Source organism: Lutra lutra, chromosome 14 (genome assembly GCF_902655055.1).
Source record: "Lutra lutra chromosome 14, mLutLut1.2, whole genome shotgun sequence".
NCBI classification, from domain to species: Eukaryota; Metazoa; Chordata; class Mammalia; order Carnivora; family Mustelidae; genus Lutra; species Lutra lutra.
The window spans coordinates 62,368,822-62,388,366 of record NC_062291.1 but is presented as its reverse complement, the minus strand read 5'-3'; the positions used below and the strand labels follow the sequence as shown (position 1 = coordinate 62,388,366).

General features: G+C 60.1%; 2 protein-coding genes across 6 annotated transcripts; one reads left to right on the top strand and one right to left on the bottom strand.

Annotated features, from left to right (window-relative positions):
* Window positions 1–36: 36 nt before the first annotated feature.
* FBXL15 (F-box and leucine rich repeat protein 15) lies at window positions 37–2,165 on the bottom strand. The gene is made up of 4 exons (XM_047702794.1): window positions 2,031–2,165; window positions 1,705–1,858; window positions 877–1,382; window positions 37–368 (listed from the first exon to the last, which is right to left on the bottom strand). The coding sequence occupies exons 1-4, from the start codon at window positions 2,081–2,083 to the stop codon at window positions 179–181; spliced, it is 903 nt and encodes a 300-aa protein (XP_047558750.1). The 5' UTR covers window positions 2,084–2,165; the 3' UTR covers window positions 37–178.
* A 206-nt stretch (window positions 2,166–2,371) lies between these two features.
* PSD (pleckstrin and Sec7 domain containing) lies at window positions 2,372–19,500 on the top strand. Of its 5 annotated transcripts, none has more exons than XM_047702780.1 (18): window positions 2,372–3,147; window positions 4,480–4,538; window positions 5,764–6,500; window positions 6,782–6,884; window positions 7,373–7,736; window positions 8,398–8,838; window positions 9,994–10,188; window positions 10,353–10,433; window positions 10,644–10,756; window positions 11,227–11,285; window positions 11,392–11,481; window positions 15,438–15,481; window positions 16,851–17,041; window positions 17,126–17,196; window positions 17,303–17,460; window positions 17,633–17,777; window positions 18,059–18,202; window positions 18,668–19,500. In XM_047702780.1, exons 3-18 carry the CDS (start codon window positions 5,847–5,849, stop codon window positions 18,896–18,898), a joined length of 3,084 nt encoding a protein of 1,027 aa, XP_047558736.1. In that variant the 5' UTR covers window positions 2,372–3,147; window positions 4,480–4,538; window positions 5,764–5,846; the 3' UTR covers window positions 18,899–19,500. The 5 variants fall into 5 exon arrangements, with proteins under 5 accessions (XP_047558736.1, XP_047558735.1, XP_047558738.1 ...); XM_047702781.1 differs by lacking the exon at window positions 2,372–3,147 and adding an exon at window positions 3,156–3,566; XM_047702779.1 differs by lacking the exon at window positions 4,480–4,538.
* Window positions 19,501–19,545: the final 45 nt, after the last annotated feature.

Genomic DNA, 19,545 nt, shown 5'->3' with positions numbered 1-19,545 from the left:
TCCCTTATCTCCAACAGGGCAGCAGCGGCAGGCAAGTGGGGGTAAAAATCTCTTTATTTGAAGCTCCAGGGTGGGGCAGGGCATCCGCCTCTAACCAGAGGCCCCCACAGTTCAGTTTCCCTACAGTTCATAGTCAGGCCCCGCCACACAGTCCAGCTGTGCCCCGTCGGCAGACAGGTCAGACCTGCAGGTTAACAAAGGGTGCAAAGCCTGCCATGTCCTGCAGCAGCACCAGCGCCTGATGCAGCGGTGGCTCCACGTCGATGTCCACGCCGCGCTTCCGCAAGCGGCTCAGGCTGGGCTCGGCCACATGGTGGCAGTGCCGCACCCGCAGCGAGCGCAGCGCGGGGCAGTACTCGGCCAGCGTCCTGGGGAAGGAGCCGGGTGAGGCTGGGGGCCAGAAGCCGCTGCGCCCACGGTGGGGGAGCCAGCAAAGCCCCTGTCTCCCTCAAACTCAGAGCATACTCTTCCCCCTCCATAAACGAGGGAGGGGAGCCTGGGTGGGGTCATACATTCAAAGTCTCCAGGGAACCTGAGACTTCCTCCTGTCTCTTAAAGGGGGAAACTGCTCCTTGGCTCCGCCCAGGATTTCAAGGTTTTCCCTAGTTGAAGAAAAGCCAGAAACCTGACTATGTGCAATCTGCCAACGTGTAAATACTGGTTCAAAAAAGTTTTTTTTTTTTTTTGTTTTGTTTTTCAACTATGGGCTCTATGGTCTAGGCAATCCTAGAAGCCTTTCCTGGTCTGAATGGGGGTGCCGTGGTAGCAGAAAAATAGCACCACAGTTCTGCCTTGCGACAGCTACAGCCCGCCCCTAACCCGAGGCTAAATGAGTGACTGACCTCTTCCCAACCCACCGATCCCATGCCCAGGCACCTGACGCCGTCGCTTCCGACGCGGAGGCAGCCGGTTAGGTCGAGGTGCTCGAGTTCCGGGCAGTTCCGGGCCAACTCTTGGACCGCGGCGTCCCCCACATTGGCGTTGACTGCCAGCGAGAGGCTGCGGAGGCCCGCGCCGCGCCTCTGCGCCAGGTATACGATGGCCTCATCCTTGAGCTGACGGCAGGCGGTGAGGTCCAGCTCCTCAAGGGCCGGACAGCGGTCGGCGAGGCCGCGCAGCGCCAGGCCATCTACCCAGTCACAGTGCGCGAGCGAAAGGCGCTGCAGGCGGGGGCAGCCCTCCGCCAGCGCCCCCAGCGCGCGGCGGCTCAGTTGCCCGCAGCCGGCCAGTGCCACGCTCCGCAGCTGCGGATTCCGCGTCAGGACAGGCACTAGATCCTCGTCCGACAGCCATTCGTGACACGGCGCCAGCGCCAGCTCCTGTAGCCCTTCCGCGTCCCGCAGCAGCCAGGCCAAGGCGGCCCGCGGAATCTGCGGACCCACCTGCGGGCAGGGAGGCACCTCGACTCTCAGCGGGTCCCGGGGGCGGGACGGACGCTGCCTCCCGCCCCTGAAGAGTTATTTCCCGTCAGCAACCCGCCCTCGGGGTTTGCCACCTGCCCTCCCAGGAGAGACCCCAAGCGCCTTCTGAGATGACACCCGGCCCTCGCCCTTTGAGAGTACTTCCCGCGGCGTGGATCTCTTCCCGGGCACTCTTGGAGGACACGGAGGGTCCGCAAGGGTAGACAGACAGGCTGGGGGCTGGGCTGGAGGCGGGGCGGGGGCGGTACCCAAACGGGGCGGGGCTTTGGCCTCCGGCTCTCACCTGAGCGGCGTCGAAGCGGCGCAGCCCCGCCAGGTGCAGCTGCACTAGCGCCCGGAAGGCCCGGCTGACGCGCTGCAACCGGAGCAGCTGGCGTAGCGGCACCCGGCTCAGGACGTGTGGGAGCAGCACGTCTTCCCAAGGCAGGTCCAGGAGCCTGCGGGTAAAGGGGCGTTGGCGGTGGCGTCCCCCGGCCGCAGTCACCAGCGAGTCCACCTCTGTTATGCTTCTGCGCCCCGGCTCCTAAGAGCGGCCCCCAGACCCGGCCCAGTTCAGCTCCTCTCCCCCAGGTCCTTCTTCCCTTTCCCGGCCCCTCCGGTGCTCGGTACCTGACGGCTCCGGGCTCTTGCTCCCCTCCGGACGGCTCCATCGGTGGCTCCATCGGCTGCCTATTGCGCGTGCGCAGTAAGGTCTTCTCGCTTTGGCCTTGGAGCGGCCTCGGCGAACCCGCCTCCTTGGGCTGTAGAGGCAGACCGATTCAATCGAGTGCGATCTCACTGAGGATCCTATCTAACAGCGTTCCGGATGGATCTCGAAACAGAGCGAAACAGACGGGAGGTGTTACATCAGACCTCGCTGGGCTACAGGGCTTGAGAACTGAAGCTGGAGAATGCGATGGTGCAGCAGAGACTGGGTCTTTTTTCGTCTTGGGCCAGTGGCCGCCTCTGAGTGAAGTGATGATGGGAGGAGCAGGCAAAGCCAAACGCAGAAGGGGCGGAGCCAAGACTCCAAGGTTCTGGGCCTACTCTTTGCCCTCTGGTCGTGTTTAGCGACTTTGAAAAATGGGGAGAAACTATCCAGGCTTTTACTGTCTGGCACATAGTTGGTGCCCGGTAATTGTTGAATGAATCGAATGGACGAAGGTAGATTTTTTCTTCCTTCATCAAGCAAGCTTGCCCAAACCTCTCATTCCTGGTTAAGTAGTACAGAGCTGTCCAGCCCCTTCCACTCCCGGAAGATTTGGAATGGATTTGCACCTCCAGGGGAGAGACATAGGGGGCGCTAAGAAGGATTATCTCTCCAGCTGGGTCCCTATCTTTTCCCCAGGAGGTCTAGAGTCCTGAGAAGAATGAGTGCTCAGCTCAGCCCACCAGGAGTACCCCTTCTCGGTTGACCTGGAGATTTAGTGGTAGGGTTTGGGGCTCGACCCGCCCTGGGGCAGTGATGTCCCAGAACTTTAGGCTCAGACTTTGGGCCGCCGTCTCACCCCGTCCGCAGTTCCTGGTTCCAGGGTCCCCTCCGGGGAACCCCCGGAGCAGGAGCAGTGCTTTCCCCATCATCCATTGGTGGGGAGGGTGTGAAGGACGCTGAGGGCTACTGCTGTCGCCGAGAGCTGCCTCCTAGCAGGGCTGCGCTCTCCCTTCGTGCAGCCGCTTCATCTCCCTCTGCATAACGAAAACTGCTTCCCATCCATTATTTCATCAGGGCTTCGGGCACTTCTGCAAGGTGAGCAGCTCTGTGCTGTTACTCCATTTTAAAGATGGAACCGAGGCCCTGGAGGGGACGCGCCTTGTCCCGGGTCAAGCAAGTCGTGATGGGGAATTCAGGCATCCTAGTTTTCCCAGAATCCCTTCAACCCTCTCCCACCCCCCAATGCAGCAAGAAGGGAGAAGCCAGCAGCGGGGAAGGACCAAAGAGGGTTAACTTGGGTGAGGGACTTGCTTCCTTTTCCTTAGTCTGCTTAGGGAGGGGGTAGATGGGAGGACCGACCTCCGCTAAGGTTGAGCCTTGTAGGCGCGCACCACCTCGGGACGCGCGCCTCTTCCTCCTCCCTGCTTTGTTCGCGCCTCTGCGCCTGCGCAGTGCGACAAATCTGGCGCTGTCCCCTTCAGCACCACGCGGAGCCCGCGCCGCCCCTCCCCGCGGTGAGCCCCGCGCGCCCCCGTCGCGCACGTCCTCGCGCCCCTTGACTGCCCGGACAGACCCCTTCTTCCTTCCGAGGTCACCACCTGCATGCCCTGGCGTTCCCAAGGAGAGCAGTTGCCATAGTAACTCTGGCAGTGCTTTCCTAAAATAGCTGGGCCCCCTTCTACCTTGGCCAAGGGCACAAGGGTTGCCTGCTCCCCACTTCCTCCACTCCCAGCATCATCCCGCCTAACCTTTTACCCTCAGATAGGCAGGACACCTAACTCAGGCAGCAAGGAAGTTCTTTCTAAAGTCTGACTAACATCCCTCCTGCTGCATCCTGGGCGAGTGGTCAGGGTTGGGTCTCCTGGGTCCGAAACGCAAAACCCCTTAGGGCTTGAGGCAGTGTTTCCTAGATCTCTCTTCCTTAAGTTGACGGTCTCCTGGATTTAGGGGGCGGGTCCGGTCTACACCCATACTGGTGTGCTTGGCGCGGCCGCGTGCTCGTGGGGGCGGGAGCGCGTGTGGCATGTAACAGGTCATGTGGCAACCTCCTAGGGACACGCGTGGGGTCTGGAGCGGGACACGCGAGTGCAGCTGGGTCTGGCGTGTGGCTCAGGGGGCGGTGGAGGAAAGGGACCAAGACACGATTGGGGTGGGGCACGTGAGGGTCTTGGGAACAGAACCGGGGGTTCCATACATCCTCCCCCTCGTCAGGGGTGGGTCTCAGGTTGGCGGGAGAGCCCAGCGGGGACCTAGCGTCGAGAAGGGGGGCCTGCCTCCGGGGCTCAGGGCTCCGGGAAAGGGCGGTGGGGGGGTCGGTGGGGGGGGATTAGCTCTGCCTGAGCCGCGCGTAGGGGGGAGGGGGAGGGACTGAGAGGCAGGCGGGCCTGGAGCAAGCCGGAGCAAGCGGGAGCCGCGCTGCCTTCACAGCTGAGCTGGGCCCAGCCTCTTCCCCGCCTCTCCTCGGCCCCAGCTCCCGGCGAGCAGCGGTGAGTACTGAGGCAGCTCCAGTCGGAGCTGCACTGGGATGCCCTGGGCCCACACTGAGCTTCAGAAACCTGCCTGACAGGGTTGCTGCTCCTGACCTCTGCCCCTACCCTGCATTGCCACCAGAGGCCCCTTTACCCCTTTAAGGGCTGGACAAGGTCTGTCATTCCCTTAAGAGGGAAGGAGGGACAGGGTCTGGCGCAGCCTTCCCACCCAGAGACAGGTGACTGGTGGGGGTTGGGGGAGAGGGTGTGTGTTCTTAAGTATGTGTGTGAGGGTGCATCTGTATTTGTGTGTGATTGTGACTAGTAGGGCTCAGTGTCTGATGCGCCTGTGTCTGTGTGCTTTGGAGAATGAGGCCCTGTGTGTATATTTGGGTGTCTCTTTGTGTGTGCTTGTTTAATGACAGTGTGTGTATGTGTGTAAAATAAGCATGTGCCTTTCCATTACATGCATATTTATTATGACTGTGAGTGTATGAGGGTGTGTCTTTGGGTATGTATGTGTGTGTGCCTGGGTCTGTGTGTGCAGGAGGTATTGCCTATGAATATGAATATGTTTAAGTGTGTACTGACATTATTAGTCCGTGTGTGTGTGTGTGTGTGTGTGTGTCTGTGTACCTGTATGGAGAACAAGAATGTCCCTTTCCCATTCAGTATTAGGAGTAGGGGCCTTAGTTCTTCCCTTCACCATATGCCTCTCAGCCCCTCATAGTCTCTATATAACACCCCCCCCCCATCTTCCTGGCTTCCCTTCTAAGAGGCCTGAGTTCTCTCTCAGTGAGGGGCCTCTGTAAGAGAGACTGTGAGGACCCAAGGCTGTAAGATGGTTATGACTGGCTGACACTCCTCGTCCAGAGGGTGGGGTACCAGCCTTCCCCTTCCTCTACCAGAAGTACCTCCAACATGCCACAGGGACTCTGAGCTCACTCAACTTCTGAAATAGCTTCCTTTCTCCTCCCAGGGTGATGCTCAGGGCCCTCAGACAGAAGGAAAGGAGTCAGGGGCCTATTGGGGATACAATTCTTTTTTCCTCAGGCCTCCATGGAAGTGGCCCAAGTAGGAGGCCTGATCACTTCTAGGGGTGGGATCAATAATACCATATTCCCAGGACAGGCTAGGCCCCTGGCTCTCAGACAGCCCATCCCACTTTCCCCTCCCTGTCTCTGCTCTCCTGCCAATCCACCTTCCTTGCAGCTCACCCCTGCTCCCCCTTCCTCTCTTGCAGGCCTGTCCGAAGAGCATGCTGCCCCCTCACTCCCCGCCTGGCCTCGCCATCCCTGCCCCCCCAGCCTGACCCCCGGCCCCAGCATGGCCCAGGGTGCCATGCGCTTCTGCTCAGAGGGCGACTGTGCCATCTCCCCACCACGATGCCCACGCCGCTGGCTCCCCGAAGGCCCAGTGCCACAAAGCCCCCCAGCCAGCATGTATGGCAGCACGGGCTCCCTGCTACGGCGGGTGGCAGGTCCAGGTCCCCGGGGCCGGGAACTGGGACGTGTGACAGCACCCTGTACACCCCTGCGTGGCCCTCCCTCCCCCCGTGTTGCTCCCTCACCCTGGGCACCCTCTTCACCCACTGGGCAGCCCCCTCCGGGGGCGCGGAGCTCTGTGGTCATATTCCGCTTTGTGGAGAAGGCCAGCGTGAGGCCACTAAATGGGCTACCGGCTCCTGGAGGCTTGAGTCGGAGCTGGGACCTGGGTGGGGTCTCTCCTCCCAGGCCCACCCCAGCCCTTGGGCCTGGCTCCAACCGGAAGTTGCGGCTAGAGGCCTCCACATCAGACCCACTCCCTGCCGGAGGAGGCTCAGCTCTGCCTGGCAGCCAGGGCCTTATCCATGGGCCACCAGCCCAACCTCAGGTTGGGGCAGATGGCCTTTACTCCTCTCTCCCCAATGGGCTCGGGGGACCCTCTGAGCACCTGGCCAAGCTATTCCTAGGACCTGCTGACACTGGACTCCTGAACCAGGTATGTGACCTCCTTTGGACTCCCTGGAACTCCGGGACTCAGCAAAGGGGCAAGGAAGGCTTGGCCCCTTGGCAGTTTGGGGGCCCATCAGCCGTTCACTGTGAATTCTTCCATCTGTCCTAAATCAGTCTCTTTCTTGTCCTCCATGTTTGTCCCTGTGCCTCGGCACCTCTTTATGTGTCCCTGTGTGTTTTTCTTTCTGTGTTTCTGTCCTATGTTCTTGTGTCTTGGTCATGTGGCGTTATCGGGTGGTCGTGTCTATCTCTTCCTCCTTGGCTTAGGGAGACACCTGGTCCTCCCCCCGGGAAGTCTCCTCTCATGCCCAGAAAATTGCTCGAGCCAAATGGGAATTCTTCTATGGCTCCCTGGACCCCCCAGGCTCAGGTAAGATCCTGGGTAAGACCAGGGGAACCGGGCAGGGCCCTCTCCACAGCAGCAGAGGCGTGGTAGGGAGACTTCCTTTAAACCTCCCCCCAGTCCTTTCCTGGGCTCAGGAGTTGGTTAATGCCTCTTCAGGCCTCCAACTTTCCATCTGTGTTATGAGGGAGGGTCTGGGATCCTGGCTGGGTTGGGCCCCTGGAGGAAGCTAGATTGTGGAGAGAAGGGATGGCAGGATATCAAGGGTCATTCCATGAAGTAGGAAAGAAGCTGCTCTCCCTCAGGCCTCTAAAAGTTATTTGACAAGAACTTGATTTGAAATGAGCTTCACTGGCATCAGGAACAGCTGAGTTTGTAGCAGGAAGAATGGTGGCTAGGTAGTGGAAGAACTCCTGCCAATAAGAGGCAGCAGGAAAGAGCTCCTTCCTAGACCGGAATCTAGACAGGGAGCTGACAGGATACCCTCTTGACCAGGATGCCTCTGCATACTGCAGGTGCTAAGCCCCCAGAGCAGGCCCCCCCATCTCTACTTGGGGTGGGCTCCGGGCAGGGCTCTGGGGTGGCTGTGGGGCGAGCAGCCAAGTACTCCGAGACGGACCTGGACACGGTGCCCCTGAGGTGCTACCGCGAGACGGACATCGATGAGGTGCTGGCTGAGCGGGAGGAGGCTGACTCGGCCATCGAGAGTCAGCCTAGCTCCGAGGGTCCACACAGCACTGCCCGCCCACCTGCCCCACGTCCCAGTCCATGCCTTGGCCCTTGTCCCAGCCTGGGCAGTGGAAATGAGGACGACGAGGATGAGGCAGGTGGGGAAGAGGAAGTGGACGACGAGGTGTTTGAGGCCTCAGAGGGGGCCGGGTGAGTGCGGGAGTGGGAAAGGGACATGGCTTGCTCCTCAGAGCTGGCCCGGGGGCAGAGCTGGGATCAGAGGAACAGAAATGGAGATAAGGGTGGGCCTGGGAGGGTCAGGGCCAAGCTAGTAGCAGGAGATTCTCAACCGAGGCCCCAGGCCTGCCAGAATGCTGGGCATGTGGCGGGTGGGACAGAGGAGGAAGAACAAGAGGTAGAGTGAGAGGTCAGGGGCCAGAATCAAGCTTGGGGGGGGGCGTGGGAGCATCAATACAGATCCTAGATCCTGGCAGGAGAGTGGGGAGTGTGGGGGCTTTCCTCTCTGTCTCACACCCCACTGCAGCTTGGAGCCTCGTCTTCTTCTCCTAAGATGTTGCCAGAAATAGAAATGGGATGGCAGGAGGGGAGAGGATCAGGGAGAAGGAGGAGAAAGGGAGATTAGCAGGGAGAAAGAGAAGGAAGGGATTGGGTGCTGGGGACGGGTAAGGCTGGGGTGCCTCAGGGGCACTGAGTAGCTTGGTGAACCCGTAGTGGGGATTCCCTACCCGGGTGGCTTTTTTAGAGGGCTGGGGGCCTGTGGAAAGGACGTGATAATCCCCTTCACAGAGTCGTATGAGATTTCAATGAATGCCACCCAAGAGCTGATCAGAGACTCTCCCTGCCCCTGCAGGCCAGGCACCCGGATGCCTCATCCTGGGCCTCTCAAGTCGCCTGTGCCCTTTCTACCTGGGACCAGCCCCTCGGCTGACGGGCCTGACTCTTTCAGTTGCGTGTTTGAAGCCATCTTGGAGTCACACCGAGCCAAGGGCACCTCCTACACCAGCCTTGCCTCGCTGGAGGCCCTGGCCTCACCAGGCCCAACCCAGAGCCCCTTCTTCACCTTTGAGCTGCCTCCCCAGCCCCCTGCCCCCCGGCCTGACCCGCCTGCTCCCGCCCCACTTGCACCTCTTGAGCCAGATTCTGGTACCAGCTCCGCCGCTGATGGGCCTTGGACACAGAGAGGGGAGGAAGAGGAGGCAGAGGCTGGAGCCAAGCAGGCCCCAGGGAGGGAGCCTGCTAGTCCCTGCCGCTCAGAGGACAGCTTTGGGCTGGGGGCAGCACCCCTGGGCAGGTGAGTGATTCCTTTGGTTCGTCAGAGCTGAGCTGCTCCAAGGGAAAGAGCCTGAGAGTGCAAAGATGCAGTTTAGGTTCTTGACCCCTGATAGAGTAGCAAGGGGATGCAGACATCTGTTTTTCTATTTGAAGGACTACTTCCAAGGGAGGGGCTCCCTTGGTCTCAGATACAGTGACTTGAAAAACCATGATTCAGAATTGAAGAGTCTGCAGAGAACACCCTCCTTTCTTTCTAGGAAGGCCCTTCCTTCCCCCTGGTGGAGCCTCTAACATGCTTGAAATTCTTGTGACCTTACCCCACCCAGCCTGGAGGCTTCTCACAAAGATGCAGCCGCCAGGCCTGTCCCATTGCCTCCCTCCCCTATCGCCTCCCCTCTCCCGTCAGGAGCCTCTCACCCTTCTCCAGGAAGTCCTTTCACCAGTCTGACCTTTCTGCTCTCCCTCTGCCAGCTACCCTCTCAGCCACGGAAGCCATGGCAACAGGAGGGGGTGGCCAGGGAGACAGGGTTGCCTAGCAACCAGGAGTTTCCGGCCTCTGTCTCTGGGGTGACAGGTGGCTTTGCTAGTAGAGCAGCTGGGATGGCGGGAAGGGAAGGGGAGGAGGAGACGGGATGAATGGGGTGCACGTTGACCCCCATTCCCCTCTATACCAGAGCCTCTTTGTGGGTAGAAGAGAAGAACCAAGGAGGAAGCTCTTCTGCCTTTTGAGAGGGCAGAAGAAGAAAGATGTAGGAGTGGGAAGGTGTCTTTGCTGCCCTCAAATCCTTGTTTGACTCTCCACTGTTCCTGTCTGTATCCCACCTTTGCCCATATCCTCAGAGATAGAGGACTATGTTCTCAGTAGGGCCAAAGTGGAGATGGGAAATCTGCCTAACAGCGAACTCCATAGGGAGCTTTGGAGAAGCAGACAAAAATCCCACAGTAGAAGGATGAATAGGAGTTAAATTTGATGTAGGACTTCTACAGAGAGATGGTAAAGATGGAATCAGCTGATAGAGGGAACCTGTACAGTGTCCTTCTCCGGAGGAGAGAAAACTGCCTTCCCCGTGTCTCCAACTGCCCCTCTCTGCCTTCCGGGTTTGGAGGCAGAGAAAGGATCTGAATGGCCCCAGAGGGACTGCCCCACCTCTGAGCTGGTGTTCTACCCCGGCAGTGAGCCACCACTGAGCCAGTTGGTGTCTGACTCGGACTCAGAGCTGGACAGCACGGAGCGGCTGGCCCTGGGAAGCACAGACACCTTGTCCAATGGGCAAAAAGCAGACCTGGAGGCTGCGCAGCGCCTAGCTAAGAGGCTGTACCGACTAGACGGCTTCAGGAAGGCCGACGTGGCCCGGCATCTGGGCAAGAAGTAAAGTCACTGGTTGGGAGTGAGCATGGGGCAGGGGGGAATGCATCCTGTGGGCAGAACCTCCTCATCCTTTCTATCTAATGGCCCCAAGTCTGTAGGTAACCCCACTTGGCCCCTTGACCCTTTCCCTTGAGACTCCACCTGTCTATCTGCCCTGCCCACAGCAATGACTTCAGCAAACTTGTGGCTGGCGAGTACCTCAAGTTCTTTGTCTTCACGGGCATGACTCTGGACCAAGCTCTCAGGTGGGTGTTAAGCCTTTTGAGGGCAGCCCCCCCACTCTCCAGGCCTGGTGTGCAGGGCCTCCATTGTACCTCCTCTGTGCCCCTGGGCCTCTCTTCCAAGCTGCCCTGATGTCATACTTCCCAGGCTGGCTGGGCATGGCCAAAAGATGGGGCTGCCTGATTAGGGGACCTTGGGTAGGGGTGACATGCTCCCTCTTCCCCCCTTCCCAGGGTGTTTCTGAAGGAGCTGGCATTAATGGGTGAGACCCAAGAACGGGAGCGCGTGCTGGCCCACTTCTCCCAGAGATACTTCCAGTGCAATCCCGGAGCCCTGTCCTCAGAGGGTGAGGAAGGCAGAGGGTAGGGCTCTCCCAGAGGGTCACCAGGGCAGATGGGCACAGTGTGTGTGTGTTGGAACATGAGTGTGTGTATGTTGGAGTGAATGCCCGCACAAGCTTGCAGGCACGTGAGCATGTGTGTGTGCAGTGGTGACATGGCTTCATGAATGTGGAACTGTCCACATACAATGTGATTTGGCGGCACGGGGCAGCATAACGCTGAGGGGTCCCACTGGCTTGTGTGCCCTGCACACTCGCAGAGGCATGGGGGTGCTGGGGAGAAAGTACCTTTTAGGGAATCTGCTGGAGAAGAAAGGGCTTTGGCAGGAGGAAGTGGGGTTCACTGTGGGGTTCAGGGTTTACAAAGGTGTGATTACGGGCCAAAGAGGGCAGGAGATAAACTGGAAGGCTGGGGAAGATAGCTGTGGGAAGGATCCGAGGGAAGTGGCTGAGGCTAAATGTCGACTCTCCCGTAGACGGTGCACACACGCTGACCTGCGCCCTCATGCTACTCAACACCGATCTCCACGGCCATGTGAGTGGGGGGCTAGCAGAAGGGAGCCCAGAAAACAGACCGCGTCCAGAGACTTCAAGGTCTGGGGCCCACGGTCCCCCTCACAGGCCTCTATGCCCTCACTTAGAACATTGGGAAGCGCATGACCTGCGGAGACTTCATCGGAAACCTGGAGGGCCTCAATGAAGGCGGAGACTTCCCCAGGGAGCTGCTCAAGGTGGGGGGAGGGGCTGGGGGGGGGAGACACAAAGGGGGATGGGACAGGGTAGAGGTTGCTGGAGGGAGGGATGGGGACCTGTCAGCGTGGAGGTTGATGAGGTGAGGGGCTTGCGGGCCCCCAGCTCCTGCTGCTGAAGCCTGGGCTTTCCCGTGACTCAGCTTGGGGACTGCCCCCTCCCCCAACCCCCACGCGGCAGGCTCCCCCGGAACATGCGCACTTGCGTGCGGTCTTGGCCGTTCGCAGCGGGGGAGGGGAGACAGCTCTTGAAAACCCGTGATGAGGCGGCCTGGGACCTTGCATTTTCCTTAGGGTCCCCTCCTCCAGGGTTCACTGAGCATGGGAGGGGTCTCAGCATGGGGATGGGGACACGCAGGTTCACTGTTTGCCTCCTCCCCCTCCACCCCTTGCCCCAGGATATATGGCCACAAAGGCCCGGTAGGTACTGCTGTGCTGGAGGGAGCTGGAGATAGAGGGCCCAAGAGGTTGACAAAGGCTTTTCCAAGGTCTCAGAGCCAGTTATATTCAAGCTGGGACTAAACACTTCTTTTCTGACTCCCTCGTCGCCAGCCCCTGCTCCTACATGCCAGCCCTTGAGGGATTTAGCCCACAGGGACTGGTATGCATGGGAGGAGGAGAGGCTGTCCTGGCTGGCCCTGCATGTTCACTCCTTTCCCTGCTCCATTGGTTTCATGAAGGGAGGCCTGGACTCATTTAAAACCTCTAGGGTTGGCAAATGGGTCTCTGGGCCATCACATACATGTGACTGCACAGGAGTGTCCTTGGGTCCATCTGTGAGCTTGGGGTGTGCTGGGCTTCTGAATTTGGGAATTTATCCAAGTGGGGGGCGTTCATTGTGAGTTTGGAGTGTCAAAAGAGTTGGGGTGTATGCTTGAGTTGCATATATATTCATATGTATATATACATACATATATATGCTTTAGGGAGTTGGCAAATCAGGCGGTTTGGCTTGGGGTATGTGCTTTAACGGCCTACGATTTAGAGTGTGTCTGTGTGGGGCTGTACGTTGGGTGTTTCTGTATATTAGGTTGTATATCTACAGATTGGCTCTCTGATTTATGACATGAATCCGTGAGAGGGATTGTTTCGTTTGTTTTTTAAAGATTTTACTTATTTGACAAGGGCAGGGGACAGCAAGCACAAGCAGGGGCAGCAGACATGGGCGCAGGGAGAAGCAGGCTCCCCGCTGAGCAGGGAGCCCTGATGTGGGGCTCTGGGGGTTGATCCCCACGTCCTGAGATCACAACGGAAGCCAAAGGCAGCGGCTTAACAGACTGAGCCACCCTGGTTCTGCATGAGCAGGAGTTGTAGGAGTTAAACACTAAATTCTGATGTGTGCATCTGAATTTGCAGTGTCTGTGAATTGGGGGTGAGTGTGGATTGGTGATTTGGCTAGTTGGAGTGTACGTCTGTAAACTGGAGTGTGTGTACGTGAGTTGGGGTGTAGCCTCGGGCGTTTGAGCTGTCTTTGGTTGGGTGAGTTGGTTGAGACGGCTGCAATTCCAGGGCTGCCTCCATTCCGCACCGCCCCTCCTGCGTGGCCTGTCCTGGCTCGGGGCGGGGAGAAGGGGCCTACCGAACGCGTTCCGACCTCCTCCACCCATACCCTGACGAGCCCGGAGGTAGCTGCAGACCCTTTACAGGGTCAGCCCACCTTCGTAGACGCAGGCCCGGGGGCGCCCAGGGGCCCGCGGCGCCGCGCACCTCTCGTCACCCGCCCCGGCGGGCCCCTGAGGCCCCGCCCCCATGGCGGCCGCGCGCCGCGAGCCCCTGCGCGGTCGGACGCCTCCATTTTGCGCCGTCCCCGCCCCCAACCCTCGCCCTCCCTCCCCGTCGGCGGCCCCCTCCCGCTCGCGCCGAGCTGCAGAGCCGACAGCGCCGCCGCCGCCGTGCGCTCCTTGCGTCGGTGGGAGCCGGGCCGGGCTCGGGCCGGGCCGGGCCGCTCGCGCCGGCTGTCGGGGGAGCCGTCCGCGGGCCGTCCGGGCCGTCCGGGCCGAGGGCGGGCGGGGGCATGGCCGGGGGCCGCGGCGCGCCGGCCGGGCCAGCATGATCGGTGTCAACAGCATCCACAGCAGCGCTGGGCGGCTGCGCTCGCGCTCGCTGTGCTCCGTGCGCTACGGGCGCACCCACCGCGGCGCTGAGACCCTGTGCTACGGCTGGCCGCAGCGCTCGCGCAGTCTCAAGCCCGTGCTCTACACCGACCTGGTGGTCAGCCGCCTGCAGAGCCGCAAGAAGAAGAAGGCGGTGAGGGCGTTGGGGCCGCGGCCCACGCCAGGCTGGGCGGGGGGGGGGGGGGGGGGGGGACGGCCGAGGGGGTTGTTGGAGGGCGGCGTGGCTGAGGGGGCGGTGTGAGGGAGGCACCGAAGGGGGCTCGAGCCGAGGTGGCATCGGGCGGACTGAGGGGGGCAGAGCCCAGCGGGGACAGAGCCCACGGGTAGCCAGGAGTGGGCATGGACTGGAGGGGGAAGGGCAGAGACGGGCGGATTAAGGTGGGCATCTCAAACCAAAGGGTCTTTGGGTCTTCTGGCTGGGAGCATGACGTGGGGCTCACCAACAGGATTTAGGACTTTGGAAGGAAGTCGTGGTTGTGGGCGAAAGGGGGTCCTCTCAGGGGCCGGGGATAAACTGGAGGACTGGAGACAGGTCGGATCTGGGTGGCCACTTCAACCTCCTGGCCCAGAGTTGGAGAGTGGAGGTTTAGTGTGGGGGGCTTGGTCAGGCTTGGGCTGGGGGTGTGCTGGGAGGGCTGTGTGTGCATAAAGCTGGGTTGTTCTGTTTAGGGGGTGGAGGTTGTGGGATGTACCCACCCTGAACAGGAGGTGCACAGGTGGGCTGCTGGGCTAGCCTTGTGGCTGAGTGTGACAATGGGCAGTGAGAGAGCCAGTGACTATGGTATGTTGGTGGTGGGGTGGGGGGCTGTATCCCATCACAGGGAAGGCACCGACGTCACTACTGCACCCAGATCACGCAGGCAGCATCACACGCCACACGCTTAGCCCAACACGCACATGCTGGAGACACACCCACTCACAGACAGGCTGGTGGAGTCGCCCCCACAGTGGGAGGTGCTGCAGTGGACCCATGCTGCAGGCCACTCCCAAGAAGAGAGGTCCCCTCTAACTCCTGGAGCCCATTCTCTACCCTACCACCCCAAGACCCCCACAGTGCCCCCATGACAGCTGTATAGAGGAGAAGTGACTGGTTCAGAGTTGACAGGGAGCTTGGGGTGTGCAGGGTTTGGAAGCTGTAACTTCTGCCTTTTAGTGTTCAGTCCCCAGTAACAAGAAGGATGTGAGTGGGGAGGGGGCTCACTCACCATGGCATTAGACTTGCTGGGGCTGTCTGGGCTGGAGGAAGTGCTCAGCTTGCCCCGGGGTGAGGAGCCGTGAGAATGTATTCTCTGATAGCTAGAGAGGGAAGTGATGGGGTGAATCCCTGTTGCTGGGCCTCAGTTTCCCCATATGTTCTGTGTGGGTTTAGCCTATGGAAATGGGCCAAGGCACATGACTGGGGGAAGGAGAGTTTCTTGGGATGCTCTTGTCTATTCCTTCCAGCACTGTGCTTCTCCCACCCAGGATCTGGGCGGGATGACCCCTCACAGTGGCAACAGCACAGATAATAACGGCCGCTGCCATTTCCTGTGTGCCGGCCGTGTGCCTGGGTGCCCTGTGCCGACTGCCTGCTCTACGTCACACACCTGTTACTACATTCGTTCTCCCCCATGGATACTTGCCCAGAGTCCTGCATCGAAAGTGACATAGTACTGTGTCCTAATACTCTGTTTTCAGAGCCTCCGTTCTTGGTCATCACCCCCTGGTCCCTGTTGTCTCCTACCCTGACTTAGGAGGGCGGGCTCTGAGCTTTGGCGTTGGGATACATGGTTTACCTTCCCCATGAGTGACCCATACCTGCCTGATTTGTTCCTCCCTTCCCAGGCCTTGTACAGCTCCATCAAGAATGAAAAGCTGCAGTGGGCCATGTGAGTCCTGGGGCTGTGTGGTGAGGGAGTTGGGGGGTGGGGAAGGGGCTGCCCGGAGAGGAGTGCTGAGGCAGTCTCTGGGAGTCCAGGCTGGGTGTGGGGTAGGGGAGGCGGGTGAGGCCATGAGAGGCACTGAGGCAGCCTCACTGCCTTGTTTGGAGATGGCCGCCTGGACTCGGGGATCTGTGTCTTTTCTTCAGCTGGGTTGTTATGACAAGCTAGGCTGGGGTGGGTGGCCACTGTCAGCGGGCCTGGGAGGAGGAGTGCTGAAACAAAAAGGGAAGGTCCCTTGGCAAGCCAAGTGGGAAAGCAGAAATCTCTAGAGGTAGAGCCCCCTCTCAGGTCCTAGAGAATGCAGAGTGTCCTAGGACAAGGGACCACACTGTACTCTTGGCAGACTCAGTGGAAAGAAACTCAGAGTAAGTCTTAGAGGAGTCCAGACTAAGGGAAGGGGTCCAGATTTAGCCTCAGGGCCCCCAGTCTGAAGGGGAGAGCCTCATATAGGCAGCCAGTAGATCACTCGTACTTGCTGCTGTCTGCGGAGAGGCCAGTCATGGGAGCTCCCAGTCTGCAGGAGAGATGGCCTTGGAGGAGGCAGAGCTCAGGACTGGGGTGCAGACTGGGGCTTGGGGCAAGCCTTGAAGGAGGGGAAGCATTTGGGGAGAGGGAAGTTGACATTTGGGAGGCAAATATGTGGTGGCTGAAATGAGTGTGGGCTGTGGGGTGGGGAGACCAAGAGGAGGCAGGCCTGGCTGGCTGGAGAGTGTTAGGAGGAAAAGGCAGCGTTGGCGGGATTGGAGCATGGGCTCTTTGTGGGAGGCAATAGGGAGCTACTGCAGGTTTTTCATCAGCAGAGTGACAGGGTAGAACTCGATTCTTTAGATGTTATCTAGCAAGGCCTGCTGACTACTAGGAAGCTACTTCTGCCACCATTTAGCCAACAAACTATGAGCAAAGCGTGCTGCTGGGTGTGGTTGAGACCACTGCGTCAGAGGTGTGTCTGCCCTAGTGAAGAAGGGGGTGAGGGTTGGTGTGTGTGTGTATGTGTAGAAACAGAAAGGATGGAGATGAAGGAACAGTCATGGCCCTACCCCTGGGAGCTCTAACCTAAGTGAGAAGATACGCTACTTGGAGGAATCCTTATCTGAGCAGGGGGGGCACAGCTACCCCTGGGGAGATCTGATCTGAGGTGGGAGACAAGGCTCCGGGGAGCCTCGGGTTGAGGGCAGCCACAGCCTGTGAGGGGGGGGCCATTCCCCTACTCCCTCCACAGACAAGGGGGCGCTTTCCTGGAGAGGGGGCAGAGGCTAGGACTGAGGGGGGGTTGTGGCTGCAAGGCCAGCCCCCTTTGAGGTGATCACACCTGCAGAGACGAGGAGGAGCTGAGACGCTCTCTGTCTGAGTTGGCCGACCCCAACCCCAAGGTCATCAAGAGGGTCAGCGGGGGCAGTGGCAGCGGCTCCAGCCCTTTCCTGGACCTGACTCCTGAGCCCGGGGCTGCAGTCTACAAGCATGGGGCCCTGGTGCGAAAGGTGCACGCAGACCCTGACTGCAGGAAGAGTACGTGGCTGGGTGGGGCGGGTCTGGGGGATGGAGGGGAGGGGGCCTGTCTCAGGCCCCCTGACCTGTCTTCCTTTCCCCCAGCACCTCGGGGCAAGCGGGGCTGGAAGAGCTTCCACGGGATCCTCAAGGGCATGATCCTCTACCTGCAGAAGGTGCGGGGCCAGCCCAAGGGGTTGGGGCTGAGCTGGCTTGGGAGTGTGGGTGGGCTGGGCCAGGCTGGGCAGGACCATGGCCAGGACAAGATGGGCACCCCCGCAGGAGGAGTACCAGCCCGGGAAGGCCCTATCAGAGGCAGAGCTAAAGAATGCCATCAGCATCCACCATGCACTGGCCACGCGTGCCAGCGACTACAGCAAGAGGCCCCACGTCTTCTACCTGCGCACAGCAGACTGGCGGGTCTTCCTCTTTCAGGCCCCGTGAGTGCCCTCCGCCTGCCCATCCCGGACCCCTCTGTCCCACTCCCACCTTGCTCCCCTCCCTTGTCCCTGGATTGCCTCACTTCTTCCCAGGCCACACCCTGAGCCAGCACAGACATCCCAGGACACAAGTCCTGGGCCCACGTCCTAAGTGGCCGTGTTGTCTCCGCAGGAGCCTGGAGCAGATGCAGTCCTGGGTCACTCGCATCAATGTGGTGGCTGCCATGTTCTCTGCACCCCCCTTCCCAGCTGCTGTCAGCTCCCAGAGGAAGTTTAGCCGCCCTCTGCTGCCCAGTGCTGCCACCCGCCTCTCCCAGGTACCCCCAGCTCCACTATCCATCCCCAGTGGGATGAAGTGGGGCAGGCCCAGCCGACTGCACTTAGGGCTGCCATAGGCAATTACGTAGATGTCCACCACACCGGGACACTGGCCATGGGGGTGCGAGTGAAGGCTGGAATCCAGTTCCATTCCACTTGCCTAGGTATTAACCTAGACAACTGTGCTTTGCTCATCCAAAGGATGGGGCACCTTTTTTAAAAACACACACAAAGGCATATATGTACTAGAGTGACCCTGACTACACTCCCCTGGCCCTAGGAGGAGCAGGTGCGGACCCACGAGGCCAAGCTGAAGGCCATGGCAAGTGAGTTGCGAGAGCACCGGGCTGCACAGCTGGGCAGGAAGGCCCGGGGCAAGGAGGCGGAGGAGCAGCGGCAGAAGGAGGCCTACCTGGAGTTTGAGGTGAACCTCCTGGCCCCGGTGCCTCTGTGGCTCCTTTGTCTGCCATTGGGACTTCTCTGTTCCACATACAGGCTCAGGCTAATGGTTAAGGGCACAGGCTCTAAGATAGGGGGACCAGCTGGGTGACCTGGGGCAGGTTGCTTAACCCCTCTGGGCCTGTTTCCTCTTCTGTGGGACAGGGGATACCCTAGTGGGTAGAGTAATGAAGTGAGATGGGGTCTGCCAAGCGCTCAGGGGCTCACTTTCCCCAGCTCTAGTCAGGCTCAGGAAGTATCAGCGGTTACACGATGCAGCAAGAGTGCCCGCAGAGGATCACCAGCTTACCAGGGGATCATGTCACAGTGGGGGCTTTGGGGCCCCAGAGGTGGACAGAAACCTGCTGTCTCCTAGCTTCTGTCTGCAGATGGGGGGGTGAGATGGGCAGAGGGTGGAGAGAGGCTCACAGCACCTGCCCCTCTACCTCAGAAATCCCGCTATGGCACGTATGCGGCACTGCTTCGGGTCAAGCTGAAGGCGGGCAGCGAAGAGCTAGATGCGGTGGAGGCAGCACTGGCCCAGGCCGGGAGCTCGGAGGATGGCCTCCCCCCACCTCACTCCAGTCCCTCCCCGCAGGCCAACCCTTCCAGCCAGCCCAGGGCTCAGGGTCCCGGCTCAGAGCCTCGCACAGGGGCAAGCAGTGGGCGGTGGAAGCTCTGAGCTTGGGGGAGGAGCGTGGGGGGGTCAGCGCCCACTGGGCACCTGCATGACAGCCCCGCCTGAGCCCGGGCCGGCCTCGGGCCACCCGCCAGGGCCCCTCGGCCCAGGGCCCGACCGCGCCGGACGCGGTGTCCGGGGCAGGGCAGGGCTAGGGCCTGGGCCTCGGGAGCCTAGGTTAGGAGCCCCTCTGAGACCCCCATTTTGTGATAATGTTTTGCACTTTTTCGTACGGGGCGGGGGGCTGGGGTGGGAGGGGCCAGGGCCCCTTGGACTTTTGATGCTTTTTTTTTTTTTTTTTTTTTTTTTTTTGACGGCGGGGGAGGCCTGACGTTTCTGCTTTCTGCTGAGACCACCCCCACCCGACACCAGCAATCCCCCTCCATCCTGGGGCCTGGCTCAGATAGAGGCCAGGAGTTGGGGCTGAGCTGGTTTTCCCTCCTTCCTCCCTGAGGCTCACCCTCTCTCCTTCCAGAGGCAGAGGAAGGGTATCCATGCCTAGGCCCCCTACAGAGTCTGGGGACAGCATGGCCTTGCTTTCCCTCCTTCAGTGGGCCCTGCCCTTTGTACAGCCTCCTCTCCCATTAAAACTGCTCTGGACTTGCTGGCTGGGTCTCCTTCTCCTCTCTCCAGTACCTGGCTTGGGGCCG

Excerpts from the sequence above, each read along its gene's own strand:
- PSD (XM_047702778.1), top strand. The coding sequence starts at position 5,580 with ATGGAAGTGGCCCAAGTAGGAGGCCTGATCACTTCTAGGGGTGGGATC. Across the intron at positions 6,501-6,781 it reads ACACTGGACTCCTGAACCAG|GGAGACACCTGGTCCTCCCC; the intron begins GTATGTGACCTC and ends TCCTTGGCTTAG. Across the intron at positions 10,757-11,226 it reads CGGAGCCCTGTCCTCAGAGG|ACGGTGCACACACGCTGACC; the intron begins GTGAGGAAGGCA and ends ACTCTCCCGTAG.
- FBXL15 (XM_047702794.1), bottom strand. The coding sequence starts at position 2,083 with ATGGAGCCACCGATGGAGCCGTCCGGAGGGGAGCAAGAGCCCGGAGCC. Across the intron at positions 1,859-2,030 it reads CAAGAGCCCGGAGCCGTCAG|GCTCCTGGACCTGCCTTGGG; the intron begins GTACCGAGCACC and ends CTTTACCCGCAG. Across the intron at positions 369-876 it reads GTCGGAAGCGACGGCGTCAG|GACGCTGGCCGAGTACTGCC; the intron begins GTGCCTGGGCAT and ends CTCCTTCCCCAG.